Below are 26,800 nucleotides of genomic sequence, written 5' to 3'. Positions count from 1 at the left end.
CCGAGCAGGTTACATACCCTCATAAATACCACCGTTCAAATGCCAGAAGATTTTCAAATTGTTGAAGTCCTCTCGAAGCACAGTAGACGAACCGCGCACAGCAGCAGACGACCAAAATGGCCCATCTCGCATCCGCATACGCCGGCGTAGCCCGCGCTCGAAAAGAGCGTCGTCTGTGCCACTGACTGTTACATTAGGTCGTTCTCTTTCGTTCTCTCGCCATGACATTCGAGAAATGCTTTTCGAACATTTCAAAAACCCGCAGTCGTCTTGTCCATACTTCAGCTTTCGCGCTTCAGTCAGCGTGCCGCTGTTACAGCCTACGTCCAGACAGTAAATCATCGCTTTGGCACAATTTGCGCTGCCCGCTCCACGATCGACAGCAGCGCTGTGCAGGGCAATGGCGGACTACCCAAGAATACCCAGAAAGAATAGCGCTTTCACCGTTCGTGCTAGCTCCCTGTATGCTCCGTTGTGCTTTCAAACCTGCTGCCGAATGTTCATTTTATATTTATTGCATTTCAAGCAACCATAAAATGGCGACAAAAATTAGCTGAATAAAACAATCAATATGACACCGAAACGCTTCGTTAATTGGTTTTGCCTAGATGTTTGTACATAAGGAAAAACATCAACAATATAAATGTAGTGTTACAACATCTCAATAAAATGCTGCATACAGCGAGAAATTGAAAAGAATGCAGAACTTCTGTCTAAACGAAAACGATTTGAAGACATCAAACATCTTATATGAAATATTTTAGAGTAACAATTTACAAGTAGAGACGGCGTTCATGACTATTCGAGGACTCAAGCAAAATGAGCAACATTTATCGGATATCTTTTACAGTATATACTGCTAGTCAGCGATCTCAATTGTAAGCCGCTAAAATTAGTACAATTTGAATAGCGAAAAGATTGGTACGTTAGGAAGATTTCTACTTTTTTATCACAGTGAAGGTGAACCCTTGCTTATTTTGCACAAGGCGCATTGTTTTATATATACAATACTTTGATACCAGACAGAGACACATCTCAGAGGAACTTTTTTAACTGTCAGTGCAAAATACGCATGTTTTTACTTTCTCTTCTTCATAAGCAGGTTTCTTATCGTACCAACCTCTTCGTAATAAGAAATGTACTGATGTTAGATGCTTACAGTTCAGATCAGCTAGATGCGCCATAGACGAGCGATGTCAGTAATAGCAATCGTTTTTAACCTCCGATTATTTTGATATTTTTAGGTTAATCCAAGTGTCATATTGAGGCGGTAAAGGCCAACTCTCGAAATATAGGCCAACATCGGTCCTTCCGTTCTTTTTAAAGGCACAGGAAAGCTAATTTCTTGAGTGATCACCTCATTTAGTTACCCATTTTTCATACTTAGCAATGCAAAGTACACCTGCGAAGGAAAAAATTACAAGTGACTTGTGACCGGAAAAGAAAAACTGCGACACACGGTGCAGTTGCTGCCGTAGGCGCCTATAGCGAAAGTTCCTCGCACATTACATTTTCCGAAGTGGTGGCAGATAAAAAGTAGCACGACAAAATGCTTAAGTCTGAAGTGACAGCTTGAGAATTCGTTAGACAAAACATGTGCTAATCTTGCTGTGCATTTTAGGCTACTTATTTTAGCTGCTGTTGCGAGCAGCAGTATTGTCTTTATCGGAGCTTCCCTCAAAGCCAACAAACAATACGCTGCACCTACGTTTGTGCCTTCCTTGTGACGTTCTTTTGACCGCGCATCTTCCAGAATATATTTAAAAGGAAAACTGCTATAAATATACCATTGCGTAAAGGCTGTGCGTGTGCGCGTGTGCTTTGCGTGTATGTAGTACGTGCGCACAGAAACTCACAAAATAATTCTCCCATATGCGTAGCAACGTCAGCGCATGATTTTGTCGATAGGCAACGTACGATCTTTAATACAAGATACTGCCTTTTGGGATGGGACATCTTCCTAATGGGCTGTTTTCTTTGGTCATCCTCACTCTAAAACATCAAAGGTGCTTGGCGCTCTCGCTGTCGGCGGGGACGGCAACAATAGCACCCCGTATAGCATGTTTTCTGCTCCAGTTACAAGTCACTTCTTTTAACTTTTTTTCCGTTGCAACTGTATAATTTACGCTGTGTAAGCTGAGTAAAAGCGCGTCTAATGAATACACAGCTTTAAAGGAACCAAGATGCGCTATAAAAAGACAGCCACAGGAAAAAGCCAAGGAGACAGACAGAGCGCAAACTATCAACTGAGTTTACTTGTGTGAAAGTGCCTTATATAGTCAGAATCACAGCAAAAGAACAAGGGGAATGAGAGAGGGGGGTACAGCCAATCAACTCCTGGTCAACAACAGGTGCGCAGAAAATGGTTTTCCTTGTTATACAGTTTGACAGAAGTGTCGCTTACACATTTATCACCGTTTTCTTTTATGTGAAAGGCCTCCAAAAGCTCCCGCGCTGTTTTATTTTTACTTCTTCCTAGAATCTTAATCTTTTTAAGCAAAGGCTCGCATCCACTGCAAGCAAGGCAATGAGCAGGCACGTTTGCTCCTTCTTCATTCCGAATGGATCGGGCTTGTTCCCCTGCGCGTTCATTCACGCAACGGCCTGTCTGGCCCACGTAGGCGCCTCCACACTTGAAAGGCTGCTTTCAGCCTGCTTCCCCTGCGACGTCATATCAGCCGTGGCCGAGACTCTTCTCAGGAAGATAAAAAGAAGTCGAAGAAGTGTGGATGAGCCGCTTCCAAAAAAGAAGATCGTGGTGGTGCCATATATTCACAAAGTGGCGCACAATGTAAAAAAAGTGGCCAAGAGGCATGGCATCCCTGTTGTTTTTTCTGCCCCACGGAAACTCGCAGCCTTGTGCCCGAGAACCGGGAACCAAGGAGCTAGAGGCAGTGGATGCGACATAAAACATGCCGAAAAGTATGTAAAATGTGCCATTGGAGTGGTATATGAAATCCTACTCAAGTGTGGAGGCGCCTACGTGGGCCAGACAGGCCGTTGCGTGAATGAACGCGCAGGGGAACATGCCCGATCCATTCGGAATGAAGAAGGAGCAAACTTGCCTGCTTATTGCCTTGCTTGCAGTGGATGCGAGCCTTTGCCTAAAAAGATTAAGATTCTAGGAAGAAGTAAAAATAAAACAGCTCGGGAGCTTTTGGAGGCCTTTCACATAAAAGAAAACGGTGATAAATGTGTAAGCGACACTTCTGTGAAACTGTATAACAAGGAAAACCATTTTCTGCGCACCTGTTGTTGACCAGGAGTTGATTGGCTGTACTCCCCTCTCTCATTCCCCTTGTTCTTTTGCTGTGATTCTGACTATATAAGGCACTTTCACACAAATAAACTCAGTTGATAGTTTGCGCTCTGTCTGTCTCCTTGGCTTTTTCCTGTGGCTGTCTTTTTATAGCGCATCTTGGTTCATTTAAAGCAATGCACCAACTCGCCCAACAAGAAGTTCTTCTAGAATACACAGCTGTAGTAAAAACGCGTGATGCATTGGAACCACTGTTTCACTAAAAATCAATAAATCAAAAAGATTTTCTGTCATGATGCAAACACTTGACATCTATATCGATAGTTTCTAGGTTTTAAATATTGAAAACACCAAGCGATGTTACTTAGAAAACTAGACCAAGAGCCCTCAAAACGTTTTCTTGATTACCGACTCTAGTCCGCCTCAATCAACTTCAAAAATCAGCCTTTCGTCCAGTTTACGTAGGTGTTCCGCAAGGGACCATACTTGAACCTTTTTTTAACCTGTACATAAACAACATTGTCTCCTGATCGATTGCGCCAAAAGATTTGTAGTATACATTGGTGATATTACTATCTTGTTGACCGCCTCCCCCCTCCCCCCCGCCCCCCCCCCCCCCCTCTTGAGTTTGGGCAGGGTGGCGACATCGCTTGAAAACAAAATGCAATATTCTAACGTAAACAACTCGTCAATTTTTAATTCCGAGCCAAAAAACCTGTTATGTGTAGAACAAAAAAAAAGTCTTTAGAAACTGCTTTCACACCAATTTCTAGGTTACATAAATATTCCGTGGTTAAAAGACAACACTCTGGGAATATCTTTAAATTATTGCCTTTTCTATAACACTCACTTTGACCGGCTAAATGACGTTTTCCATAAAGCATGCAGAGTTGTGAAGAAACTTAGGCATATCTTGTCTCAGAATATAATACCATTCATATCTGTCTCAATTTTACCAGTGGTGTAGCCTAAGCTAATTTATCATGAGTAACCACAACGGCTGCTAGTACAGTGGTGCACATTTTGCAAAGAAAAGCTCCTCGTATTGTTCCTAACCTACCATATGACTCGCATGCTGCACGTCTATTTTCTGAACTCCAAATCGTGCTGACAGACCACCGTGGGAATACACGATTATGCTGCAGTATACAAAATTAAAAATTACAGGGATGTCCTTAAATATTGTTACGTGCGATATTCCAGAGCATTTGTGCCTACGATTCGTTGTTTGGTGGCCTGTTGCTGCTTGTGTTGATGCTTACGTTTGCGAATACAGCTTCGCCCCTGATCTCATTCAAATGCGATATGTGTTTTTAGGATAGCTTAAAATGTCAAAGCGTCCTGGTGGAAATTCTGCTTTCGCTTTTGTATGGCGGCGTTTGTTTAGTTGCGAAAGTTTTGATCTCACGAAACTAGGCTAATGCTGGCTGATCATTATGTCCCTTATATCGCAATCGAGGTTTCTTTTTGTGAAATATTGTTTGAAAAAGCCAGACAATAATGACAAAAAAAAACTGTAGCGGCCTAGTGACAGCTTCCCTGTTTCGTACGCCAGTGGCCGGAGGTCGATTACTACATTGAAAAGAATTTTCTTTTTATTCTATAATCAGTTCAGCGCACACTTTCTGATAACAAATCGATGTCACGGCACTCATAAGAAAAGAGATGCTTTTCCCATGCCTCTTTCAAGGGGAGCTCTTACGCCGGACGTTCCCTCCTTCGCCCTCCCGTCTCATCTAAATGAACAGCCAGCCTCTGCATAATGCGAGAGACAACGCCGTAACGTCGAACGGCATGGTTGCTGGAACGACCGAGGAAGAAAATTGAGAGATCCCAATCCATGGCCATGAATGCGGTCAGATCTATCTACATGGCGTCTAGCTCTGAGAACAGAACCCGAACATCGTTAGCACAGCCACCAAATGGCAAACCTGAGTGGGACCCCATTGGCAGTTCAGCTGCAGAGCTAGCTCACGAAGGATTGTGGAACTCCACACAGTAAGTCGTCGAATCAGTCGGCTGAGAGATCTTGGCCAGTATGCAAAGCTTAGCCAGGTGTCAAAGTATGTCACTGCCATTCCGCCATTCCGATAGACCTCGACTGAAACCGCACCTGTTGTCAGTCGAACAATCCATTCTCAATGAGATCCTGAGCTACTTGTCAGGCTACTGCCAGTTGCCGACGCTACTACTTAACCCTCTCAAGAAAGCCAGAGTTTGTTAAGCTCACGGCAAAGTGCCCATTTGTCCACCTCAACCTAGACCCGCAGATACATTATATCCGTTTTGCTAGTTGGCTCAAACCCACGATGTCTGTACGGCGGAGAATACGGGTGAGAACGCTGCCGAAGCGCGCCGAACCCAGGTTCAAAGTTCAGTACCTCTGGAGCGTCAAGAGCCTAGTTGACGTAAGTGGCGTCCCATGGATATGCGGAAAGGTCGCTGGCATTTGACAGGTCACTTCATGAGCAGCCAGATGCCGTTCGAAAAGGGAGTGTGAGTATGTGGTCGCAGATAAGATTTGAACAGTAGTGGTTGTACACCAAACTTGCGGAAGCAGCGAGGAGTCCCGGTTGCGGAAGCCTCCACAGCACTTGCATCTCGTACGAGCGGGGATGCCCCTTAATCAACCAAATTGGTTTTCCTTTCGTCTATTTTACAAATAAAATCCTTCCATGAAACCCTAAAATACAATTGCAGATTATTGTAATGATATCCTGGTTTAATTCAGAGAATATTTTTTTTTTTCGTGCCATCTCCCTCTCAATGCTGAAAAACAAATGAAGCTGAAAGCGGCGAGGCGTTCTACATTATACGGGAGTCATCGGAGAAAACAGCCACCACAATGTCTCCAGCCGAGTTTATTTTTCATTTGTTTCTTTTTTAAATTTTTGGAGCTCTGTTTTCACACGAACGGTTATACGAAGCTATATTGTTAATTAAAACGTTTCGCCCTTAAAATACTCATGCCATCCTCATTATATTGTTACGAGGTGGCATGACAAGCGATGGAACACGGCGACACAACCGAAACAAAACGACGTGATGACATGACTATGAAATATGCTTTAATGGCCAGCGAGACTGGCGCGGGCGCTCCGCCCCGCGCCACTGCACACTTCATCTTCGTAGCATTACCCGGGGCCACCGAGCGATCGTCCCGATCGATTGCTAGAAATGCAATACAATGCATGACGTGACGATGAACACAGACACAGGATAGGGACATGGAACGCTGGACACCACAGTCTATGCGAAGATGAAAAGAATGCTTGCGCCGGAGCATCAAGTCCAATCTTCACCGTTTGCCGAAGGCCAAGGCTCATGGACACGCCGGATGGCTTGGGCGGCGGTACTGTCTTCGCTCGAGTGGTCGTGAGGTCGCTTCGTCATGGGGTCAGCTTTGGGCTTTTCCTGGCGGTCATGTGTTGTGGTCAGGGCTGGGGGCGAGGCTGGGGACAGCGGCTGGTCGGGTCTGAGCAAAAAGTGCTGAGGCAGAGCGGGGCGGCGATCTCGACGGGCTTTCGGCAGAAGGACCCGGGGTACGGTTGGCTTCGATGGTGCAAGGCGAGGATGAGGATGAACCGCACCTCCAACCAAATGTTACGAGGTGGCATGAAAAGCGATGGAACACGGCGACACAACAGAAACAAAACGACGTGATGACATGACTATGAAATATGCTTTAACGGCCAGCGGGCCTGGCGCGAGCGCTCCGCCCCGCGCCACTGCCCACTTCGTCATCTTCGTAGCAATATGATTGGCAGTACAGCATAGAGAAACATACTTAGGTAAAGAGCGGACACTCGAGCCGTTTCGCGGCCGAGCAAAAACGGGTCTGACCACCCGCCAGGCGGCCTATGTTGGCTTCCACTCTACTTCGAAGGTCAGCAGCTTATCACACGTCCACCGGGTTACATCAAAGCTATCCATTTTCATATAGAAGCTGGTGCTGCGACGGTCATGTGCCGCCGGTTATGCCCACCTCACCGCGCTTTTCAACGAGTCACCTCATTTTCCCTGTAAGTTGTTTCCTTTTACCCGTAGGATTTATTTTGATGTCTCTTGGGCTAAGAACATTGTAGCAAGTCGTTTTTTATGCCGCATGAACGTATTTTGTACGTGTAGCATATAATATGAGCCGTGAGCCATCTGTTTGTTCTTCTACTGTCTTTTACGGAAGTGCATGTGCATAATTCGCATAACTTCGAACGCATAATTTTCCAGAAATCACTCGCAACGACTTTCGGTTTAAAACACAGATTTACCGATGGCTCGCCCGTATCGTAACACAAGCACTTTACATGGCGTGGGTCGAAAAGTGTAATGCACATTTCAAATCGACCACGTGAAGATGCCTTCGTCACACGGGAAACGGGCAATTTTGACCGTTATCGGTCTGATCCTAATAGGGTGTCAATATGCCCCGATCGCGTTTGAGCCGCGATCAGGAATAGTTCACTGCCATAGATCACCAGAATCGAGCCATAGATCGAGCTGCCCGATTGCGTCCCAAACCTGCTATGTTTGGGACGCAATTTTGTTCGGTGTTTCGGACCTACTTAGTGACATCTGTTAAGCTAGGGATATTCTTACTCCCGATCTTTGGACCGCTATATAAAAAATCATTTTCCATCGCAATTGAAATTCTGATCAAAGTCAAGGGCTCAATCCTAATCGAAAGTGCCCACGTGAAAGGGTAGAAGAAAATTGTTGCGGATACAGCGATCTACGCAATCATTGCGACAGTGTGCGGTCACTGTGAAATGACAGTTTATCACTGGTCCTTAGCGCATATAGGTACGGTCTGGAAGAAAACCATACAGGCAGTCACTGTTTTATAGCCAAAAAATTTGTTTACGTCAGTTCACTTTCGCAAGGGATTGAAGCCAGTTAGACAGAATTTTTCATGAACGATATGCTAACATACTTGCCTGCAAACATGTTAAAAATAACTGTCATCAGCGACTTTAATCTCCTTTTCGTTTTTTGCTGCAATATATTTCTCTTTGCCGTTTGATGACTGCAACAATCTTTACAGTTTGTACACAAGACCCCACTATTATGCCACGGAGCGGATTAAATTACGGGAGCTACTGCTGAGTTTTTTTGGTGTGGGAACAACGGAAGAAGACAAAGGAACCCGGGGACGGAATTCTTCCGTATTCCTCGTGACAGCAGGTGATTGACGACGTTTGTGTGTAGCATAAAAAAAATATAAAATAGTGCTGCCAATCTCTTGCTAGGGCCGGCTATTATGCGGATGTTTATTTTAGTCAGTCATGTGCAGCGATTAATTACAACTTATACTGCGCCATAATTGTTTCAGGTCGAAGGCTTGGATCGAGTATGCCAAGAGGGACGACCTGTTAGAAAAGTCGCCGACCCAGCTGTATGCCACGTACCGCATCTGCGGGGACCATTTCGCCGCAAATGACTTCATGGACTCCGGGATGACTTCGCTGAAGAAGACTGCTATTCCTACTATTCAGCCAACCGAATTACTGTGACTGTCAGCTCGCTCAAGGTATTTTTCAGTGTGCGCTTGTGTATTTAAACACTTGACAATATCGCCCTGACAACACAGCTTTGTATTGTCTTTTTCTAGCTACGAATTATGATTAACGCAGAACCCACTCGATGTAATCTCAGCCATTAAAAACTTACATTTCTGATAGATTATATTTCTGCAAATCCCTAATGCTGCAGTGACCGAGTCATTGCCAGCATGATCACTTCTCTCGAGCCCGAGCACTTCCGTCAATAGTTATCTGCCCCCGTCTGCAACAACCACCGGTGAGAGTAGACTTGTGTTTGTTTCCCATGCTCAGAAAAAAAATGTATAGAAGAAAATTGTACAGAGATAGCCTAAGTATCTACATTAATGAAGTGGTCGGGCAATTGGTTTCTCAGCACGCTTCTCAACATTAAATAAGATTTGGTCTTTAAATGGTTATATAAAATCATGTTTGAATAAACGTAACAGAAGAGTTAACTAAAAGCATTGCAAAAATATTCTTGGTAACTCAAGGTGACTCTATGAATAATGTAACGTTTGTCTCATGCGTTAAAGGAGTATCAAAGGTGTATTCGTGAATGGTGTGTCAATGTTTAGCGTTACGTGAAACACCTTGCACTCCAATTTTGTGGGTACGCTAATGCAGAGCTTGTTCTTGGCGTAAAGAAATGTTCCTTCACTCGACTTAAAGTCTGCTTCACCGGTGCTTTCGCAGGTATTGGATCCCCTCATACAATCGCAGTGGTCGCTTCATCAGAACAATCGTCATCTGCGTGCCTGAGCCCTGTTTCGAGTGACACCGGCCCTCTACAGTGTTGTTCATCAGGGCCCGGTCAAGATAGCCTTGCATTGGATGCACAAGTTGTTGCCGACCTAATAACTAATGGTATAGCATAAAAACCTTAAGTTCTGAAATTGTTAACGTTCATGAGATGTTGTGTACAGCTGTACCAATAATTTGCAACGCGTGAGGTTTGCAATAGCGAGGTCGGAATCCGATTGAGTGCTTGAACATAGTTTTCGGCTTGTGCTACTTACCACGACCACCACAGGAATTAACTGAAATAGAACTGGTTTGCAGTGAACGAGCAGAAATTCACAATTACCGAGAGCCTTGCGTAACTGTAAAATGGTTGTTGGTTACTGTACATGAAAATGTAAGACAAATTCACAGCAGTACACATAAATGTGTCCGTTTTGTTGTCATGCCAGGAACCATTAACTATTGCTCCTTCACTTGCATACGCAGACACTGTTGCCCCAAAGCCAACGACTGCCGCACCACCATCTTCGAGGTCGCCAAATTCTGTACTTGGCAGGACATTTCACACAAGTATGTATTCATTTCATTATCTTCACACTAGCAGCACGGAATACGATGACGAAGAATGACAGAGGAAAAACGATTGCGCTACTGTTTATCTTCTAATTTAGAATCACTGATTTCATCCTGACACTAAACAAACTCTCGATATTTTGTACTTGGTTCGGTACACGAAAAAAGTCGTTTTTCTTTCAGTCAGATGGAAAACGAAACTATGCCTGCAATTGGCATCCCAGGAGACAGGATAGTTTTGTTGTACAATGCGCTCGGCCAAAACAACTAGAAATTAGGTAATTAGGAAATTAGAATTTAGGTAATGATTGAAATTAATACAATGATAAAGATGAATGACGGTTTATTGTAAAGCACATCTTCATGATGCATTAGTTGGTATTTAAAACGTATACATATTATAATTTGACACTTTCTACCTCAAACGTTTCGGATTTCTAGAAAAAGACTTTCTATTCCAGTTGTAGCAATTTCGCATGTTGCTCAAGTTCATTTAATTTCCTTCTAGGACTTACAGAGAAAGGCGCAAAAATGACAAGATGTTACGCCTGGCGGAGACGCCTGTTGGCTCTGCTTACGTTACTCATTTTACACGCTTACTACAGACGGCGCATGTCAGTGTGTATAAAATATACCCGCTTCACACAAATGACATTCTAATGAACCTTCATGTGCCTTTGAGTGACCCTGAAATGCGACGCAATGCAGTTCATGCGCCTTAATGATGCAACAAGATTTTTTTTGTATGAGTGGTAAATTGCGTGGACTATTTTACATGTGAGAAGTAGCGCAACAGGCTTTAAATAAAGTGCATATAAAAATCAATTCTCTATAATTTATTTAACTCAGCTCTTTCTGTTATGAATGCAGCTCGTCCACGGAACTTCCGCGACTCACCGAGGGACGTCATCAGGCGACTTCAGGCCAAAGTGTCCAAGTACAGAAAGACAATATCAAGACTGCGCAAAATGGAACGCAAGGCACCATCGACAATTTCAGAAGCTCTAGAGTGCATTCGGCCGCATGTAACGGATGAGGTATTCAACTCATTTCCTGTCACTTAAAAATGCAGTCAAAGAACAGAGGGAAGCGGTTTCCTTTGTGGCTAAAGAAATTCGCCCTGCACTTTCACTTTCGCGGCCCACGAGCATATCGTTTTTTGTCGTCCTATTTCACACTTCCCACACAGCGTTCTCTGAGAAGATGGCTGAGTAACGTTAAAATGAGCCCTAGAATTATTCCTGCAATACTTCCTACCATAGCTTCCAAACCAGAGTCATGGAGCAAGCGTGATCGTGTCTGCTCTATAATATTTGATGAAATAATGCTGAAGAAAAATCTTGCCTATCATTTTACACAAGATGCCGTTAATGGGTTTACGGATGATGGAAATGAAAGAACATCCTCAATAGCGGACAGGGCTATGGTGTTCCTTCTGTCGGGCATTTCTGAAAAATGGGTTCAGCCTATTGCCTACACATTTGCCTAAAATCCTAAAATCCCGCATGGGATTGCAGTATTCATAAATAAATAAATAAATAAATAAATAAATTTGGGCATGCGTCTACAACATATTTTTCTGCTCGTCGTTTACTTCTTTCTCTGATTGAGCTTCTCAAAGAAATAGGAATCACAGTGAAGGCTGTTATTTGTGACCAGGGAGCTACCAACATTAGCCTCGCCAATTCGCTGAGCGTGTCGGCTGCAACGCCATTCTTTTTTGTAAATTATGAACGCATTTACTTCATATTTGATGTCCCACACCTGATCAAGGCTACCCGTAACAATCTGCAAGCACATGGGCTTCACATCGAAAATGAAATTTCAGATTGGTCTCATATTATAAAACTCTATCAATCAACACACGAGCTGAGACTGCGGCTGGCTCCGAAACTTGCAGATAGACACATATTTCAGAAACCGTTCTCTGCAATGAAGGTTAACAGGACAATGCAAGTCCTCAGTGCCTCTGTGTCCATCGCTTTGCTCGCTATGGTGTACGCCAAGGAGCTCCCTCAAGAGGCAATGGCAACTGCTAACTTTTGTGACCGCATAGACAAGTTGTTTGATTGCTTGAATAGCTCACGTGTTAAAAAGACAGAACAGAAGCTGCGGCATGCGATCCGTAAGGGTCACGTTGAGTTGCCCGAGTTATATCGAAGTGGAAATTTTAAGGAAAACGTCAACCACATAAAACTATTGGATGGCAGGTCACAATTAGAGCCATTCTTCTGCTATGGGAAGACATCGCAAACAATTATGATTTCTCGTTTCTTCTCACGCGCCGCCTCCAACAGGATTCCCTGGAAAACATATTTGGCTATATGAGACAAAAACACGGATGCAACACCAATCCTAATGTATCTCAGTTCACATCTGGGCTGAAACACATAATGATCCGGAAGCTGTTCAAGGTTTCGGAAACTGCTAATTCTGAAAGCAATGGGTCTGAGCTCCTGCACGCGGTGACGCCCTTTTCTTTGAAACAGAAATCTGTAGTCGACACTGTGGTTCCTGTTCCCCCTGTTGACTTGCCTGCTTTAGACGACATTTCCTGTCTAGCCGAAGAGAAATTCTCGCAAGTAGTAGAAGATTCTGCCACCTACTACGTTGCTGGATTTCTAATTAGGCAATTTCTTAAAAATGCAGAAGAAGAATGCACATGCTGCGAAGTTCTCAAAGATGAGAATTGTGACCTAAACAAACCGCATCAGTATTTCACCATGCTCAAAGCCTATCATATTCCGGGTAAGTTTTTTGGAAACTTGACAGTTCCTTCTGAAGCAGCTTTTGCATTTATACAGCTACTGTAAACTCGATTCCTTTCTGTAATTGAAGAAACGTCCCATGTGCGCCACGTCTGTGATACACTGTATGAGCTCATGGCAAATGTTGGCGATTTTTGTTTTTGCTCTCTGCAGTGTCGTGAAAAGTTTCTGAGAATGTTCTGCAGAATTCGTCTTTTCTGGCATGTACGTTTCAACAATAGAAACTTAGACAGCATTCGCTTCAAGAAATCAGTGTCTGGCAGGCAGCTGGACAAATTTAAAGCCTGATGCCGCATTGTTTCTCATCTCAGCAAAGGGTTGGCTTACATATATCTTTCTAAGATCATTACTGCGCTCATTATTCATTGCATCATTGCTTCCCTTTGCTAGGTTCGGTAATTAGTAAAGACATGGACTTAATTCTGTACATGTAGGACAATGCTTGTAGAAAGTTGTACGTTTCTTTTTATTCTCGAAGGCAACAACAGTTTTTTTGAAGAGGCCATTTACGTTGTTGTATGCCATTTGTCCATATTTGTATTGTTTTAAAACAAGTGCGTGCAGCACAAATGTGAATTTTTGTTACATGCTGTCTACACCTTCACCAAAAAATCGCATTTTATGAAGAGTGCAAGCTTACTATTGTGTTACTATGATGTATTGGATATGTTGTGCTTGTATTTTTGAACCGTCTGTGAACCTATCGCTCAAAGCTGCAGATATGCTACAAACGAGCGAGCTATAAATGCCTTTTAACCAATTATTTGTGTCTAGCTTTTGACAACTCCTGTCGTGTTGTATGCACGGGTGATTTTTAGATGACAAACCCGCAGAGCGTATGTGCAATATTTTTTTTTGTTCCTGGCATGGTGCCACTGGCTTTAAAATAATTTCTTTCTTGTTGCTCTTCATATTATGATGTACATTATAAAATGTGTGTGATCCAGTATTTGTTCTGTACAGTTCAAGTTGTAAACAAGAAAAAATTAACTTTTTGAGTGAAAGCCATCCCTCCTATGTGTTCAACTGAGAAAACCGTCTAAATGAGATCAAAAAAGCACAATAAAAAAAAAGCTTAGATTTTATTAATCCAACCTGCATGAACAAAGTACATTCTCCGAGAACCTTGGCGGCATTTCCAGTAAAAAAGCTGCGATCCGCGACATTATTACGTCTGCATGCGTGCATCATTAAAGACCTTACGCGCCACTATAGACGTTGTAGTTGAATATTTTAACAGGCAAATGTAAATCAGAATCGAAAGCATTGCTATCGAAACCAAAACCGAAACTGAGCAAAATCACGCGCCTAAAATCTCGGAGGACGTAATAAGCGGTCTGACCAGCCGCTTGGGGCGCTGGCGGCAGTGCTCTAGCTCGGCCGCAGGGCCCTATGGAAGTGTCCGCTCTTTACGTAAGTATGTTTCTGTATGAGTACAGGACGTAGTGATATACATTTTCTTCTGCTTCTGATCAAACGTTTTACTTGAAAACGCTGAATCCTTGTAATTTATTATCTCCGGGAGGGTGCAGCACCCATAAAACATCAAAGCAAAAGGTCAGCAAAAACCTCACAAGAGTTGAGTGTGAACCCCAGTCTCTGGACAGTGATTCGACACGTGGATGCTCCCTCGCTCCTTTCAATTGACGTATCCTTTATAGCTCATTGTACCTTCTGTCAAAATAAAAGGGCATCAATCAGTTTGGTTGCAATAGACTTATTGATAGAAAGATATAACTATGTTGTGATAATATTTGCAGTTTTGATAAAACACAATGAAATCACTAATTGATAGGTTGTTTTCACAAAAATGCACTTCAACTGCAACTTTTTAAATGGCGGAAGGATAATAACGCTTGTGGGCATCGCAGTCATGCCAGGCATCACATCTAACAACAGCATTTTAATTCTGTAAGCTATCCGTAGTGCGTAGGAGGGTGAATGTAGCTATAGGTCCGCATTTATACTTTTGTCCTATCATTTGTCTTGTTTTCTGCAATAAAATACTATCGGGTCTTTGCATGTGCGTGCGATACCAAGGAAAAATTTCAACATTATGAAAAATAAGATATTTGACTACGCATTTACAATATGAATGCCAATTTGTTAACGGCGATGACAGCAAAGTTTTTTATTTTAACATTAAGGTTACAGAAAAAGGTACTGAGAAGCATTCCAGTCTAGACCACACGACAGGGTCTGCGTATTCAAATCCATTTCAGCATTCAGGTGATCTAGTGTACTTGAAGTATTTGAATTTCATGCGCTTTCAATACATTTCAGTTTCAAGGTATATATTGTGCTCAACACAAGAATTCGCTGCAATTCTTCCCAGAGGTGACAGGCCTTCCTTTTCAGTTTGGGAGAGACGCCAGACGCGTAAAAACAACAGCGAGCAAGTGGTATATGCGGATCGCTGTACCTATATGCGGTATATGCGGATCGCTAAATGCATTTCGCACAAGCTGAGAAAGACAAGGAAACGAGCTGGAATAAACTCTCCTTTATGTGACGCACATTGCTAGTGAGACGAGTGCAGGTGCGTGAACTAGATGAAGAACATCGGGCGTACTGCTTACCATAGCCAGCAGTTCGTATCATTTGCAGAAGCGTTATATATTTGTTACTTATGGCGTCTCACGTGCAACCCGATAGTTGACTTCATAAAATATCAACATCACACAACTTCATTGAGAGAGGAAGATATCGCTTAACATGAGCACCAACCGCCGCACTTGTGAATGCACAGCGGAATTCAGAAACACAAGTTACGACTCGAGAACGGCGGAAAAATCATTCGAGAGGTCAGGGAAGTAGCGAAAATTGCTAGCATACGCAACCATTGTCTCCTTTCAACTGCTTTTTAGACACAAAGTTACATTTACTTTCTGCGGCGCGGTAATTGGGGTCTTCGTGCTTGGCCTTGGCTGCTGGTTCTCGGCTATCTGGTTTTGTTCTTGTTTTTGTCGCTTTTTGCGTGCCGACCGGTCCGTCTGAATGCCTAATGATTACTTGTTATCGTATGTGTCTTGTCTTTCTTTCATTGTTCGATGTTGTTTCGAGCTCTTTTCTTGCCCAGTATTCGAAAGGTTCAACAAAGCGGGAGCGTAGACCTTAAGCATATACCGATTTACCGGATGCCTCCTACGCACTCGCAGTAGGGTAGCCTTCCCCGACTTATGACAATGTGCGTGCGCCGCGGATGTCAGGTATACTGCAATTCGTCCGTGTTAGTACGCCTTCGCTTTTATAAATTGCAAATATTTTTCTTTCACCATGGTAAACTCCCAAAGTGTAAGCTCAGAGTATCAAGCAATGAATAAATAGACAATTATTAGAGGCCAGCTCTTACCACCGGCTTCGTCCAGGGCCTCAAAGACGCTGGTCGGCCAGGATGCTGCCTCATGGTTCACGCCATATTCACGCATGAATGCCACGTAGAAGAATCCTGAATTCGCGTGAACAGATGAGGAAAAAAATGTCGCTGCGCATGCAATCGCCGCTCGTCCCCAACATTTGTCGATGCCAATCTTGCTCTGGCGATGTTCACTCGACGCAGATTCATGCTCCCGATGATTCGGCTCCGGCAAAGTTGCTCCATGTTGAAGTTCATGGTCTCCACTAGTTGGTAGGCTGCGAATATGTACGGAATGAAAAGTCGCTCTGTGATATACAAATGACGCAATTGATTGCTTATGGGAGCGCATGAGGCGAATAAATGTAATTTAGTATTTCGTACTGTTTTCCCTGGTATCAATAATTTTAAAGCGTTCTTGTGTATGCTCGAAATTGTAGCTAGCAGGCGTTTGTAGTGCATAACATTAGATGTTGGTACAAGCTTTATAACGACATAAGTAATATTCTTATTGTGATTCACTGTACGTATGCTGGGAATTAAACTGATGAAAATTTACCATATGTTAGACCAGCACTTGGACAAAGTCACACACAGGAGCATGCATTTGCTCAAACTACACTATATAATTACGGTATCGTGGTAGTAACTTCCTTCACAGCGCTGTCTGGCCGCTGTGTTTGTAGTGCTCGTTCGCCCTTTGGTAAACAGAACACACGAAGCAACGAGTACCGACAGCACTGACTTTCAACTGATTACTTTTCAGCGCACGGGAACAGCTAATGCTCCCTTCTTTCACTGCACCTTCAACACACGACAGAGAGACGACTGACGTTCGCGCCACTTGCTCTGCCGGGATGCCGTCAACTCCTTTCTCGCACATTGTGGACGACTTCTGGCCTCTTCCTTCTCTTGTAACAAATAGAGGGATTGTTATCTGCTAAGTGCATATGATGGAAGTGGCTTCACAGCAGGAAGAACTTCGACGCCACCCTTTCTCTTATTGGTGTGCTTAATGCAAACCCGTAAAAAGAACAGTAATTAAAATACATTCAGAGATTTTGCACGCTTGCTTTACAATGTCAAGACGCAAAATGAAAGCAAAAATCACAAAATGATCACTTCTTTCCAATCTGGATAGCAAGTTGGCATGTAAAATGTTCAGCAAATTAGCTTAATTCTTACATCCACGCAGTGCCAACTGACATAAATCAAAAGACAGGAGATCTAGGTCGTTTCGACAAGATTGTTACAATTTCAGTGCTATGGGTGCTTTCACTACAGGAGTAAAACATGAAAGGTCAGACCATCCGACATATCTAGCCTACAACATGAAAGTTTCAGTCGTTCATAGCTGTAAACAACGGTTTGGTTTGCATCAGGCGTAGTTGTAACTCTTGTTGCGCCAACATAAAGCTGATATTTACTGCAACGTTCTCTTTGCTTTAATCTGCTATGTCAGAAAAACAGCCTATATTTTTTTAGGTCTCTTTAAGCCAATCAAGAATTTATCGTAATGTCTTAAAATACATTATTATATTTCCTTTGGCATTCAAGCTTCGGTGGGGCTTTTATTTCGTATTATACATTGGCGCATAGCATCCACTCGGTAACATACTTCCAAGCTTCTTCCTATCCCAAATATGCAAAATATTTTTAAAACCTAAATATTTGCAAAGATTACCAATTTTCATTTGACGAAGGCCGCATTGCTTAACTTCACCGCATTGCTCCAAGATCATAAAATTTTCACACAAGCACACACCCAATTATAAAATAGGGATATAACGCGACTTCTGACACACCATTATGGAACGGTATTAGGACAGATGAAAAATAAAGTTGACGAATTTAACTCCTCGATACGTTGACTATATCCTGTTATTGTTTTAACGCTACATCGAGACGTCGAGTTGCAATTACGTATTTGTAGCCGTATTTGATAATTTCAAGACGCACTTCTTGCTGCGCTGTGACTTAACTAAGTTTGACTACCTTTCACGAAATGTCCCGCGCTTAAGAAAACCCCAAGGTAGAAGCCACCCCGTTAGGTCGCATTAGGTGTTTAGCAGTGCCATCGATTAATGACGACGCGGCTCGCTAGACAGTCCACACAGGACAGAAAAGGTCACAAGGCGCTGACGCCATCGACTGGTGCAGCTGCGGCAGCGATTACGGCTCGCGTGTTTTGAAGGCGAGCGTCATTTGGCGTGACATAGCCACCATTTTGTAAACTGTTGCGGCCAAGCATAGCTTGTTGTCTGAATACGGAAAACGGACATGGTTTTCATAGCAGCCGGATACATATGCGATCAATATGCAAAGCACCTAACCTAAATACTCCAAGAGGTAACTATAATCCTCTTTAGTTAAATTCACAGACCATTCGTTTCCTGGTCCGTCGAAATTAGTATTGTGTAATATGTTACCGCAGAGGTCGTAGCCCTATTTGAAAAGCATAATTGTAAAAAATTACCAGCTGGCTTCCTGAAGCCCCTGGGAAATGTTTTGCTACTTGCAGCAGATTAAGGAAGCAATACCTATGCCGCACGGTGAATTTCAATGCCGAAATGCTGCCAGCGAACAAATGAAGCCGCAAAGTGATGATGGTATCGAGGAATCATGACTCGAATATTCAAGAGCTACGTATGGAAGGGATATATGCTTAATACAAGTCTTGGTAAACGCAAACCCACATTAGTTTTCCATTCATCTTGCTTCACTTCATAACATTATGTTTCAAGCGGCGAATAATAACACTCAGTAGAAAATGGTGTAGTTTTGAAAAAAAAAAGATTGCAAAAGGATAACAATGGTTGAACCTGGTTAGAGGAACGAAAACTGTGTTTCGCACGCTTTTACTTTGTTTAACCATATGTTTTGGGTTTTTCATCGTCGAATCGTTTTGAACAATACATGATGTTAAAATTCAATTTTGCATTTACAAATAATAATTTGCATTTACCTAATCATAAAATAAATGTACCGTAATCGTTCTCTATATAGCTTACCCATATATATATATATATGTATGTATATATATATATATATATATATATATATATATATATATATATATATATATATATATATATATATATATATATATTGTTACGTACTCAGTACGTAACGGGGGCGTTTATTTGATCTCGTTTGGTGACGGCGTTAAGGCGGCGATAGTCCACACAGAACCTCCACTGTTTTCATTCTTTTTAACGAGAATAACTGGAGCCGCCCAAGGACTTGAAAATTCCTGAATAACGCCACATTGGAGCATGTTATGAACTTGTTCGCCAATAAGCTGACGTTCGGTCGGAGGCACACGATAGGGATTCTGTCTTATTGGACGAGAGATTCCAGTATCAACCGAATGATGGATGCGACAATTTGGAATCGGTGGCTGATGATCTCTGGTGAAGTCGAAAACCGAAACATGCTTGGAAAGCAGGTCAGTCAAAATTCGGCGCTCCTGTGCCCCCAAAGATGTGTTTATCATTGCCTGGATTCGAGACTCTGCAAAATGGGATGCTTTTTCTTCAGGAGCATGGTTACTTAGTGCCGCCACGTAATTCGACACACCTTCCTCGTAATGAGCGAGCCTCATACCACGAGGCAACATGGCTGGCTCGTCTGAATTGTTTACAGCCACAAGCAAGGTGCGGCCTCTGGTGACTGAAAATATGTAACGAGGCACCAAGACACCCTTCTTTGCACAGGCCAGTGTTGTAGGTTCCACTACGGCGTCGAAATCCTCGCACAAATTCATAGATGAAATTACTTGAATGAATTCTCCGGACATCGCAGGTACAACTGTATCTTCAGACACAGAAAACGCTCCCAAATCAGGCGACGAGGTTTCTACAAGAGCCGACATCAAAGCAGCATTAAGCGAGATCTGTCCACTACGGCAGTCTAATGTTGCACCACACTGTTGCAAAAAGTTTTGCGTGGAACGAGGCAACTATGTGAATTCGGCTAGAAACGCTTGGCCACCAATCATAACTTTCACATAACACACACCCAGAGGAACCAATGATTCACCGCCAACACCACGGAATACCACAATTTGTATCGCGCTAAACATCCCTTTATGTCCTAATCGATTCTTGAATGCTAAACTCATAACAGAGACTGTTGCTCCAGTGTCAATTAGTGCCATGGTGTGGATGCCGTCAATGGATACTTCGAGTTTGTTCTTTAGCATAAACACAGGCAGAGATACGGAGAATGTTGATTTTCCGGCAACCTCAACCCTATCGGCTGCGCCTTCTAGTTTCCCGAAGGGGAAGAACGGCGCCGAGGAGACGGAGATTGCCGCTGTCTTTGGGTTGGCGGCGTTAAGCTGCGGTTCGAAGCAGGCGATCCGTTTCGCATCTGTGCCGGGCGGTAAGTATCCAGAGTCTGTGTCGGATGAAATTCAGTGTCGAAATTATTAGAAACGTTGGGCAGCGTCGATGATCTTGTGGTAGCAAGCCCCGCTGACGGCAATACCGGGAGATGTGTCCGGTCATGCCACAGCTATAACACACAGGTTGCTGGCGCCACCGGTCCGAGTAAATGCGGGCGAAAACTCATTCTGGTCGGCGGTAGTAATCGGGACGGCGTTTCTGACGAACCACCTGGCATGTGTAGGTGGTTCTTCGGCCCATCCGTGGCTGAGAAGCGCTTGAACCGTTACGCTGTCTGCTCTCGCCAAAGCGTAACACATTTAAAGCCGGAGTCCAGGAAGTTGATGAGGTCGCGAGTTCGGCTTGCAGCGTGACCGTCATACTGATGTTCGTCTCGGCAAGAAAGATCTTTATCACGCAGTAATTCTTCCTGAATGATCCGGCGTATTAGATCAGCCATGGACTCCGGAGCACTGACATCAACGCTCGCAACATATGTGACGTTGCCCAGTTGCACAAATTTAGGAGAATGCGGCGCAACTTCAAGGTTTCGAAAGTGCGACAGTTACTGATGAAGTCAGCTGTAGAGTTCCAATTGTCTTTGCTGATAAGAAAATTATAGACATCTACAGCGATACCTTTGAGCAAGTGCCCCACTTTATCTTCCTCTAACATTCGAGGATTTACAATCTTGCACAATTTTCACAATATCCTCGATATATGCGGTGCAAGTCTCGCCAGGTACCTGGGCCCGCTGCATCAACGTTTGCTCTGCGCGTTTCTTCTTCGCGGATCCGTCGCCAAAGCACTCCTTTATCTCTTCTGTGAAGCAATCCCAGCTCGTGAGTCTTCATGATTATCATACCAAACTAGGGCAGTGCCTTCCAAAAAGAACACTACGTTCGCTAGTTTAACGGTCGCATCCCAACAATTGTACCGTTCGCAGTTGGTTAGCCACTCGTCGACGTCCTTGTCAGATTTTCCACCAAATGTGCGCGGCTCGCGGTAGTGCTGCCAGTTGCTCACCGCAGGTGTTGTTCGATTAGCGTCGCCTTCTTGAGCCATGTTATATGGTAGGGATGGCAAACCAGCGAGTCGGCGGCTTCGTCGAAGACAACGGGGGTCCGTGTTGATCTACACCGCAGACTCCACCACAGCTGTTACGTACTCAATACGTAACTGGAGTGTTTATTTGTTGTCGAAAGCGCTGCGAGTCTCTCAAGGAACACCAGCACACACCACTGTGGCTTCAGTTTCTGCTTCTCTCCAGCCGCTTCTTCCTTTCCTGACGCCCGGAAGCACGTGACAATATATATATATATATATATATATATATATATATATATATATATATATATATATATATATATATATATATATATATATATATATATATATATATATATATATATATATATATATATATATATATATGAGTTGGTGGTCGATTGTAAGTACAATTTTATCCTAAATAATTGTTTACATTGTAAATTAAAACCCCCAGTTATTTTGGAGTAAATATACTTGACATAATGAAGTTATGCGCTCCGCCGCTGTGGTTCTGTAAGTAGCGCGATCTATTACTGAACCCAAGGAAACGGGCCCGGCCGCGGCTGCGCTTTTCCATGGAGGCGAAAAACGAGGCGCTCTGGTTGTATGCGATGGCAGAGTATGTTACAAAAGCCGAGAGGGTCGAACTTTCCAGTGTACTCCCCTAGGCGTATCCCGTAGGCTGATTTCTCCTCGAGACGTTACAGCCTCCTAACCAACCCACCATAAGCTAGGTGACGATACAGAATTTCACGGTGTATTGTAAAAAAACTAATTTAACCGCAATTATTAATAGACTGTAGCTAATTACAACGCGTAAGTTGTAAAGCTCGAAAATGCTCCACACAACGTATTAAAAAATGTTACACCTGTATTGCATTGCGCTCGACGTTATTACATAACGACATAAAACGTGTGTTCTTACGCCTTGAGTGGAAGATTTTTGTATTAATGCTGAACAGCAGGTGAAACAGAAGCAGGCTGATATTGCTCGAATTTCCCATTGAGCAGAGCTGCCGCTATATATAGATGAATCCCCGCACATCTATTTAACGCCATGAGGGCACGTAGTGCAGATTGGAATATAAACATTTCTGAAAGAGGAGACTCGAAGTTAACGTCGATTGTGTCTGCTCTTGAATCGCCTATAGCGGTGGCGACAAATAAGAAGCTTCTCTCTTGCGGCGTCTGCGCAATTAGCTTACGCACCGGTGTGGCTTTACATAATCAGTACTTCCAGATCACCGTCCTTCTCGAAATGAGCATTCTATTTGTGTCTGTGCAGATCTCAAAGCGCCTTCTTTTTCCTTTTGTGTCGTGATTGTATATTGCGCTTTTGTGAGATGCCTGTCCGAAGAGGTAATGTCACGCTACCCAACCACAACTACTTGTCACCTCTGCAGATACTGGCATTCTTCAGCAGGGCTCAAAATAAAAAACAAAACGGACGAGAGGAAAATGAGCAGGAATAGGCCCTTCCTTTAGCATTATAAAACTTATATTTCAAATTTTAAACATAATGGCCTTTGGCAGGATGAAAACAATGTTTTTGTTGTAATGCATGAATACGTTGATCCCCTACTTTGTCTCTCGCATGTACTCGGTTCATGCTGCCTGTAGATATGTCCAAGCTACAGAAAAAAAAACAGGACTGATAACTGCAGCTAGATTAGTCTAGGTACAGTGGTGGCCGAACTTACGCTGTTTTTTTGCGCAAGCCCAATCTTGAGTGCAGTCTTTAAAGGCTCCAATATTGTCGTAATTTTTTGTCATCGGCGCATGCAGGAATAAATACACAAACTCTTTTTAAGCGCTGATTATTCGTCCCTCGTCCCGTCGTTTTGTTATCATCGCGCCATCAGTTCGCTCAGGCATTGAAATTCTAAGAGGAATAAACGTGAATCGACAACAGAAAACCAGTAAGCAGAAAACTGTGCGAAGAGTATAGATTTCGTCGAGCAGCGCTTGACTGCGTGAGGAATCATCATTGAGCGAGGCATTTTTTATCTGCATTCATCATGCAAATCTTCGCTGAACCAGTCCTTTTGCTCCCGAAGGGATAAATCAAGATGACAGAGTTATCCATTCAAGCTCGAAATATTGCTATCGTTTGTGCAATCTCAATGCCCTTGTTAAAAGCCCCCGCAAATATGTCCGAATCTCAAATAATCTCTCCGCTCCGATGCATGACCTCTATAGCTAGCTTCACACATGTGCCGCAATGGTCACAAACGTTTTCTTGCTACGAAGCGACCTTCCACAGCTGTAATGCCCCTGTACTTGTTTTCACAAAAGCTGTTCAAGCTCTCTCTTCTGCGATGAGCTTAGCGAAGCCATGGCCTAAAAATGGCAAAAATGTAGGACGCGGTAAAAGAAACTGAGCAAACACGCAGAAAAGAAAAATGGAATACAGCTGGAATCTATCACAAGCTTTTTAGGTTACGCTTTAGTATAACTATCTTATGTTACGCTCATGAAGATAAATATATTCCTAGTACTCAGCTGCAATTTCAAGATCTTTAAAAGCAACCGTGACAAAAGAATTATGGAGTCTGTTACCGCTGGCAACTCAGCATTCCGATGAAAATTAATTGTTAGCGGCCGTGAAAGATCGGTATATGGCATGTAGATAAAAAGTGAGCTCTGGCTCACAGCTAGCTCTTTGACAAAACCAGCTTGGCTAGGAAAGAGCACAAATAAAAAAACGAGCAATTAAATACTTTGACCTTTTCAAATAAAAATGCTCCTGTCAGGGGTAGTAATGGTTGTTCGAAAAAGAAGCTAATTGTGAAAGGGTCGTCCTGAGGGAAGGCGAAATGGCAGTGACACCAGGAAATGAGGGCATATAATTACGTGAGCTTCCTGAACATGTCACGGTTCGATTATGAGGTGCATATGATTTTGGTTCTTGCTTTAAACACACATACAAGCACCGCCGAGCCTGTTCAGTGGGAGCAAAGCTGCGTAATACCGGTTCTGGGCTAACTGCTTCTACCATTCCTGGATATAAAGTATGCTACATGTTTTGCCTTAACCAACTTTTGCGATAGGATAAATATTCGCAAACCACTGCTTGTTGATTCTGTGCTCTCTTCGTCTGTCGCGCCTACCCTCATTTTCAAACTTTATTTTCAACATGGCACCACCCCTCTGAAAAACTAAAGAAACTTATCATATCCGTAAACTTTCTAGATATAGCACAACTGGCCTCCTTTTAATTACTCATTTTGTACTGTACATGAACTGGAGACACGAATTAGCCTAACGCCCAGAACATCAGTTGCTCGTAATTACTTGCTGCTCGATTACCATTCGCCAAAAGACAGAGAGCTATATTTTGCACATAATAAGCAGCGCAGTGCAACCCTCATGCTATGTTTGGTTCTGTTTGCTTTATTTAACATTTTCTGACCTTCAGCATCCCACATTGGCATAATGTAGTGAACATATTGCGCATGAGAATGCGCAAACTAATTTTGATTGCGTAGAGTGGAAGATTACCTGCAGATTTAAGCAGGAGGAGGAGACAGTAAAATTTAGGTATTTCTACTTTCCAGTTTCGGAACTGCTACGGATGGATGTATATGCTTTCAAAATCAGTTTCATACCTACTGTCTGCCGACGCACAATTCATTGCCCCTTCAAGCATTCTGAGGCACCTGGTTCGGTCTAGGGCTAACGACGGGAACGGGCCGCTGCTATGACGGCTGCATGAGTTTGTTGAGGACAAAGCAACGAATGTATTTATCGCAGCTGGGGCAGAGAAATATACAATCAGTCGCTTTCAATTATTATATTATATGCTGCTTACCCTGTCTGAACAAATATTTTTGTTAAATTTAGCATGGCGCGACCGGCTGAAACATAAAGCAATCCACCTGGAGTGACAGGGAGCGTTCACTTTATTTCCTCTTCTTTTTGTGCGATATGACCAACAGCCTTGTTCTTTGTCCTAGAACCAATCTGCGTGTGTGCGCTAGCGTTAAAGGTACTTTTTCTACTGTGCGACTGGACGAAGCGGCCTCAAAATCCGCAGCGCATTTTTTAATATTGCTAATCGTTGTGACTACGCATTATTTTCTCATCAAGGATAGGGAATGAATAAAATAATAAAATGTAACAATGGAGCACGATAGCCGGTACATCAAGTATGTGATACAACAAAAGCAAGGTTCGCTGAACGCTCATAACTTTGCACACAGCTTCAAACCTGTGCGTAGTATTGTGACGCAGGGCATTGATTCTACCGAAAAAAAAAAAAAAGAAAAGCAGCCTTATTATCACGGTAACTGTTAGCGCGGTGCACAACGTAACGATGGTAGATGGCATTTTGAGGACATTGTACTCTCCGCTAATGATCTACACCTGCCGTTTGTGTTTACTGAATGGTCACCAAATTGAACTGACCTCTAATGACCTGCATCATATCTTAGTACACATTGTAATATCAGGACATCTGAATTGTAAAATAATGGACAGAGTATGAATTTCTAAAACACCTTCGCCTTAAGTTTGACAACACGTACCGTTTGTGCAAACAACGTTCCCAGCTTCTTCTCAAGTATTAAAGTACAAAACCATCATCATCATCATCAGCCTGACTATACCCACTCCAGGGCGAAGGCATCTCCCATATTTCTCCAATTACCCGGTTCTGTGCTAGCTGCATCCACTTGATCCTTACGAACTACTAACCCTCATCCGCCCACCTAATTTCCCGCCGCCCCCTGCTACGCTTTCCTTCCCTTGAAATCCAGTTTGTTACCCTAAGCGACCATCGGCATCCTCTCTTCGCACTACATGTCCTAATCATGCCCATTTCTCTTTCTTGACTTCCGCTAGAATGTCAGTAACTTAAGTTATTTCTCTGACCCACTCTCCGCGCATCCCATCTCTTAATGTTACCCCTACCATTTTTCGTTCCATAGCCCTCTGGGTTGCCCTCAACTTAAGTAGAATTCTTTTGGTTAGCATCCACGTTTCAACCACATAGGTGAGTACAGGTAACATGCAACTGTTGTATATTTTCTTCTTGAGCGATATCGGTAAGCTGTTAGCCATAATCTGCGGCTCCTTGGCAAATGCGCTCCATCCCAATCTTATTCTTCTTGTTGTTTCCTTCTCGT

General features: G+C 43.2%; 1 protein-coding gene across 1 annotated transcript; it reads left to right on the top strand.

Annotated features, from left to right (window-relative positions):
- Nucleotides 1-5,568: 5,568 nt before the first annotated feature.
- Nucleotides 5,569-11,253, top strand: LOC146195218 (uncharacterized). The gene is made up of 4 exons (XM_084596756.1): nucleotides 5,569-5,667; nucleotides 7,203-7,281; nucleotides 10,027-10,110; nucleotides 10,984-11,253. Exons 1-4 carry the CDS (start codon nucleotides 5,569-5,571, stop codon nucleotides 11,175-11,177), a joined length of 456 nt encoding a protein of 151 aa, XP_084452882.1. The 3' UTR covers nucleotides 11,178-11,253.
- Nucleotides 11,254-26,800: the final 15,547 nt, after the last annotated feature.

The sequence above is a fragment of the Amblyomma maculatum genome, chromosome 3, assembly GCF_055883805.1.
Source record: "Amblyomma maculatum isolate TAMU_Amacu chromosome 3, ASM5588380v1, whole genome shotgun sequence".
NCBI lineage: Eukaryota > Metazoa > Arthropoda > Arachnida > Ixodida > Ixodidae > Amblyomma > Amblyomma maculatum.
The sequence above is the reverse complement of the archived record's forward strand: the minus strand, read 5'-3'. Positions and strand labels throughout refer to the sequence as shown.

Bases quoted from the DNA above. Each gene is read 5' to 3' on its own strand.
- LOC146195218 (XM_084596756.1), top strand. From the start codon at position 5,569: ATGTCTGTACGGCGGAGAATACGGGTGAGAACGCTGCCGAAGCGCGCC. The intron at 5,668-7,202 runs GTAAGTGGCGTC...ATTTTCATATAG, and splicing joins GCGTCAAGAGCCTAGTTGAC to AAGCTGGTGCTGCGACGGTC. The intron at 10,111-10,983 runs GTATGTATTCAT...TTATGAATGCAG, and splicing joins TGGCAGGACATTTCACACAA to CTCGTCCACGGAACTTCCGC.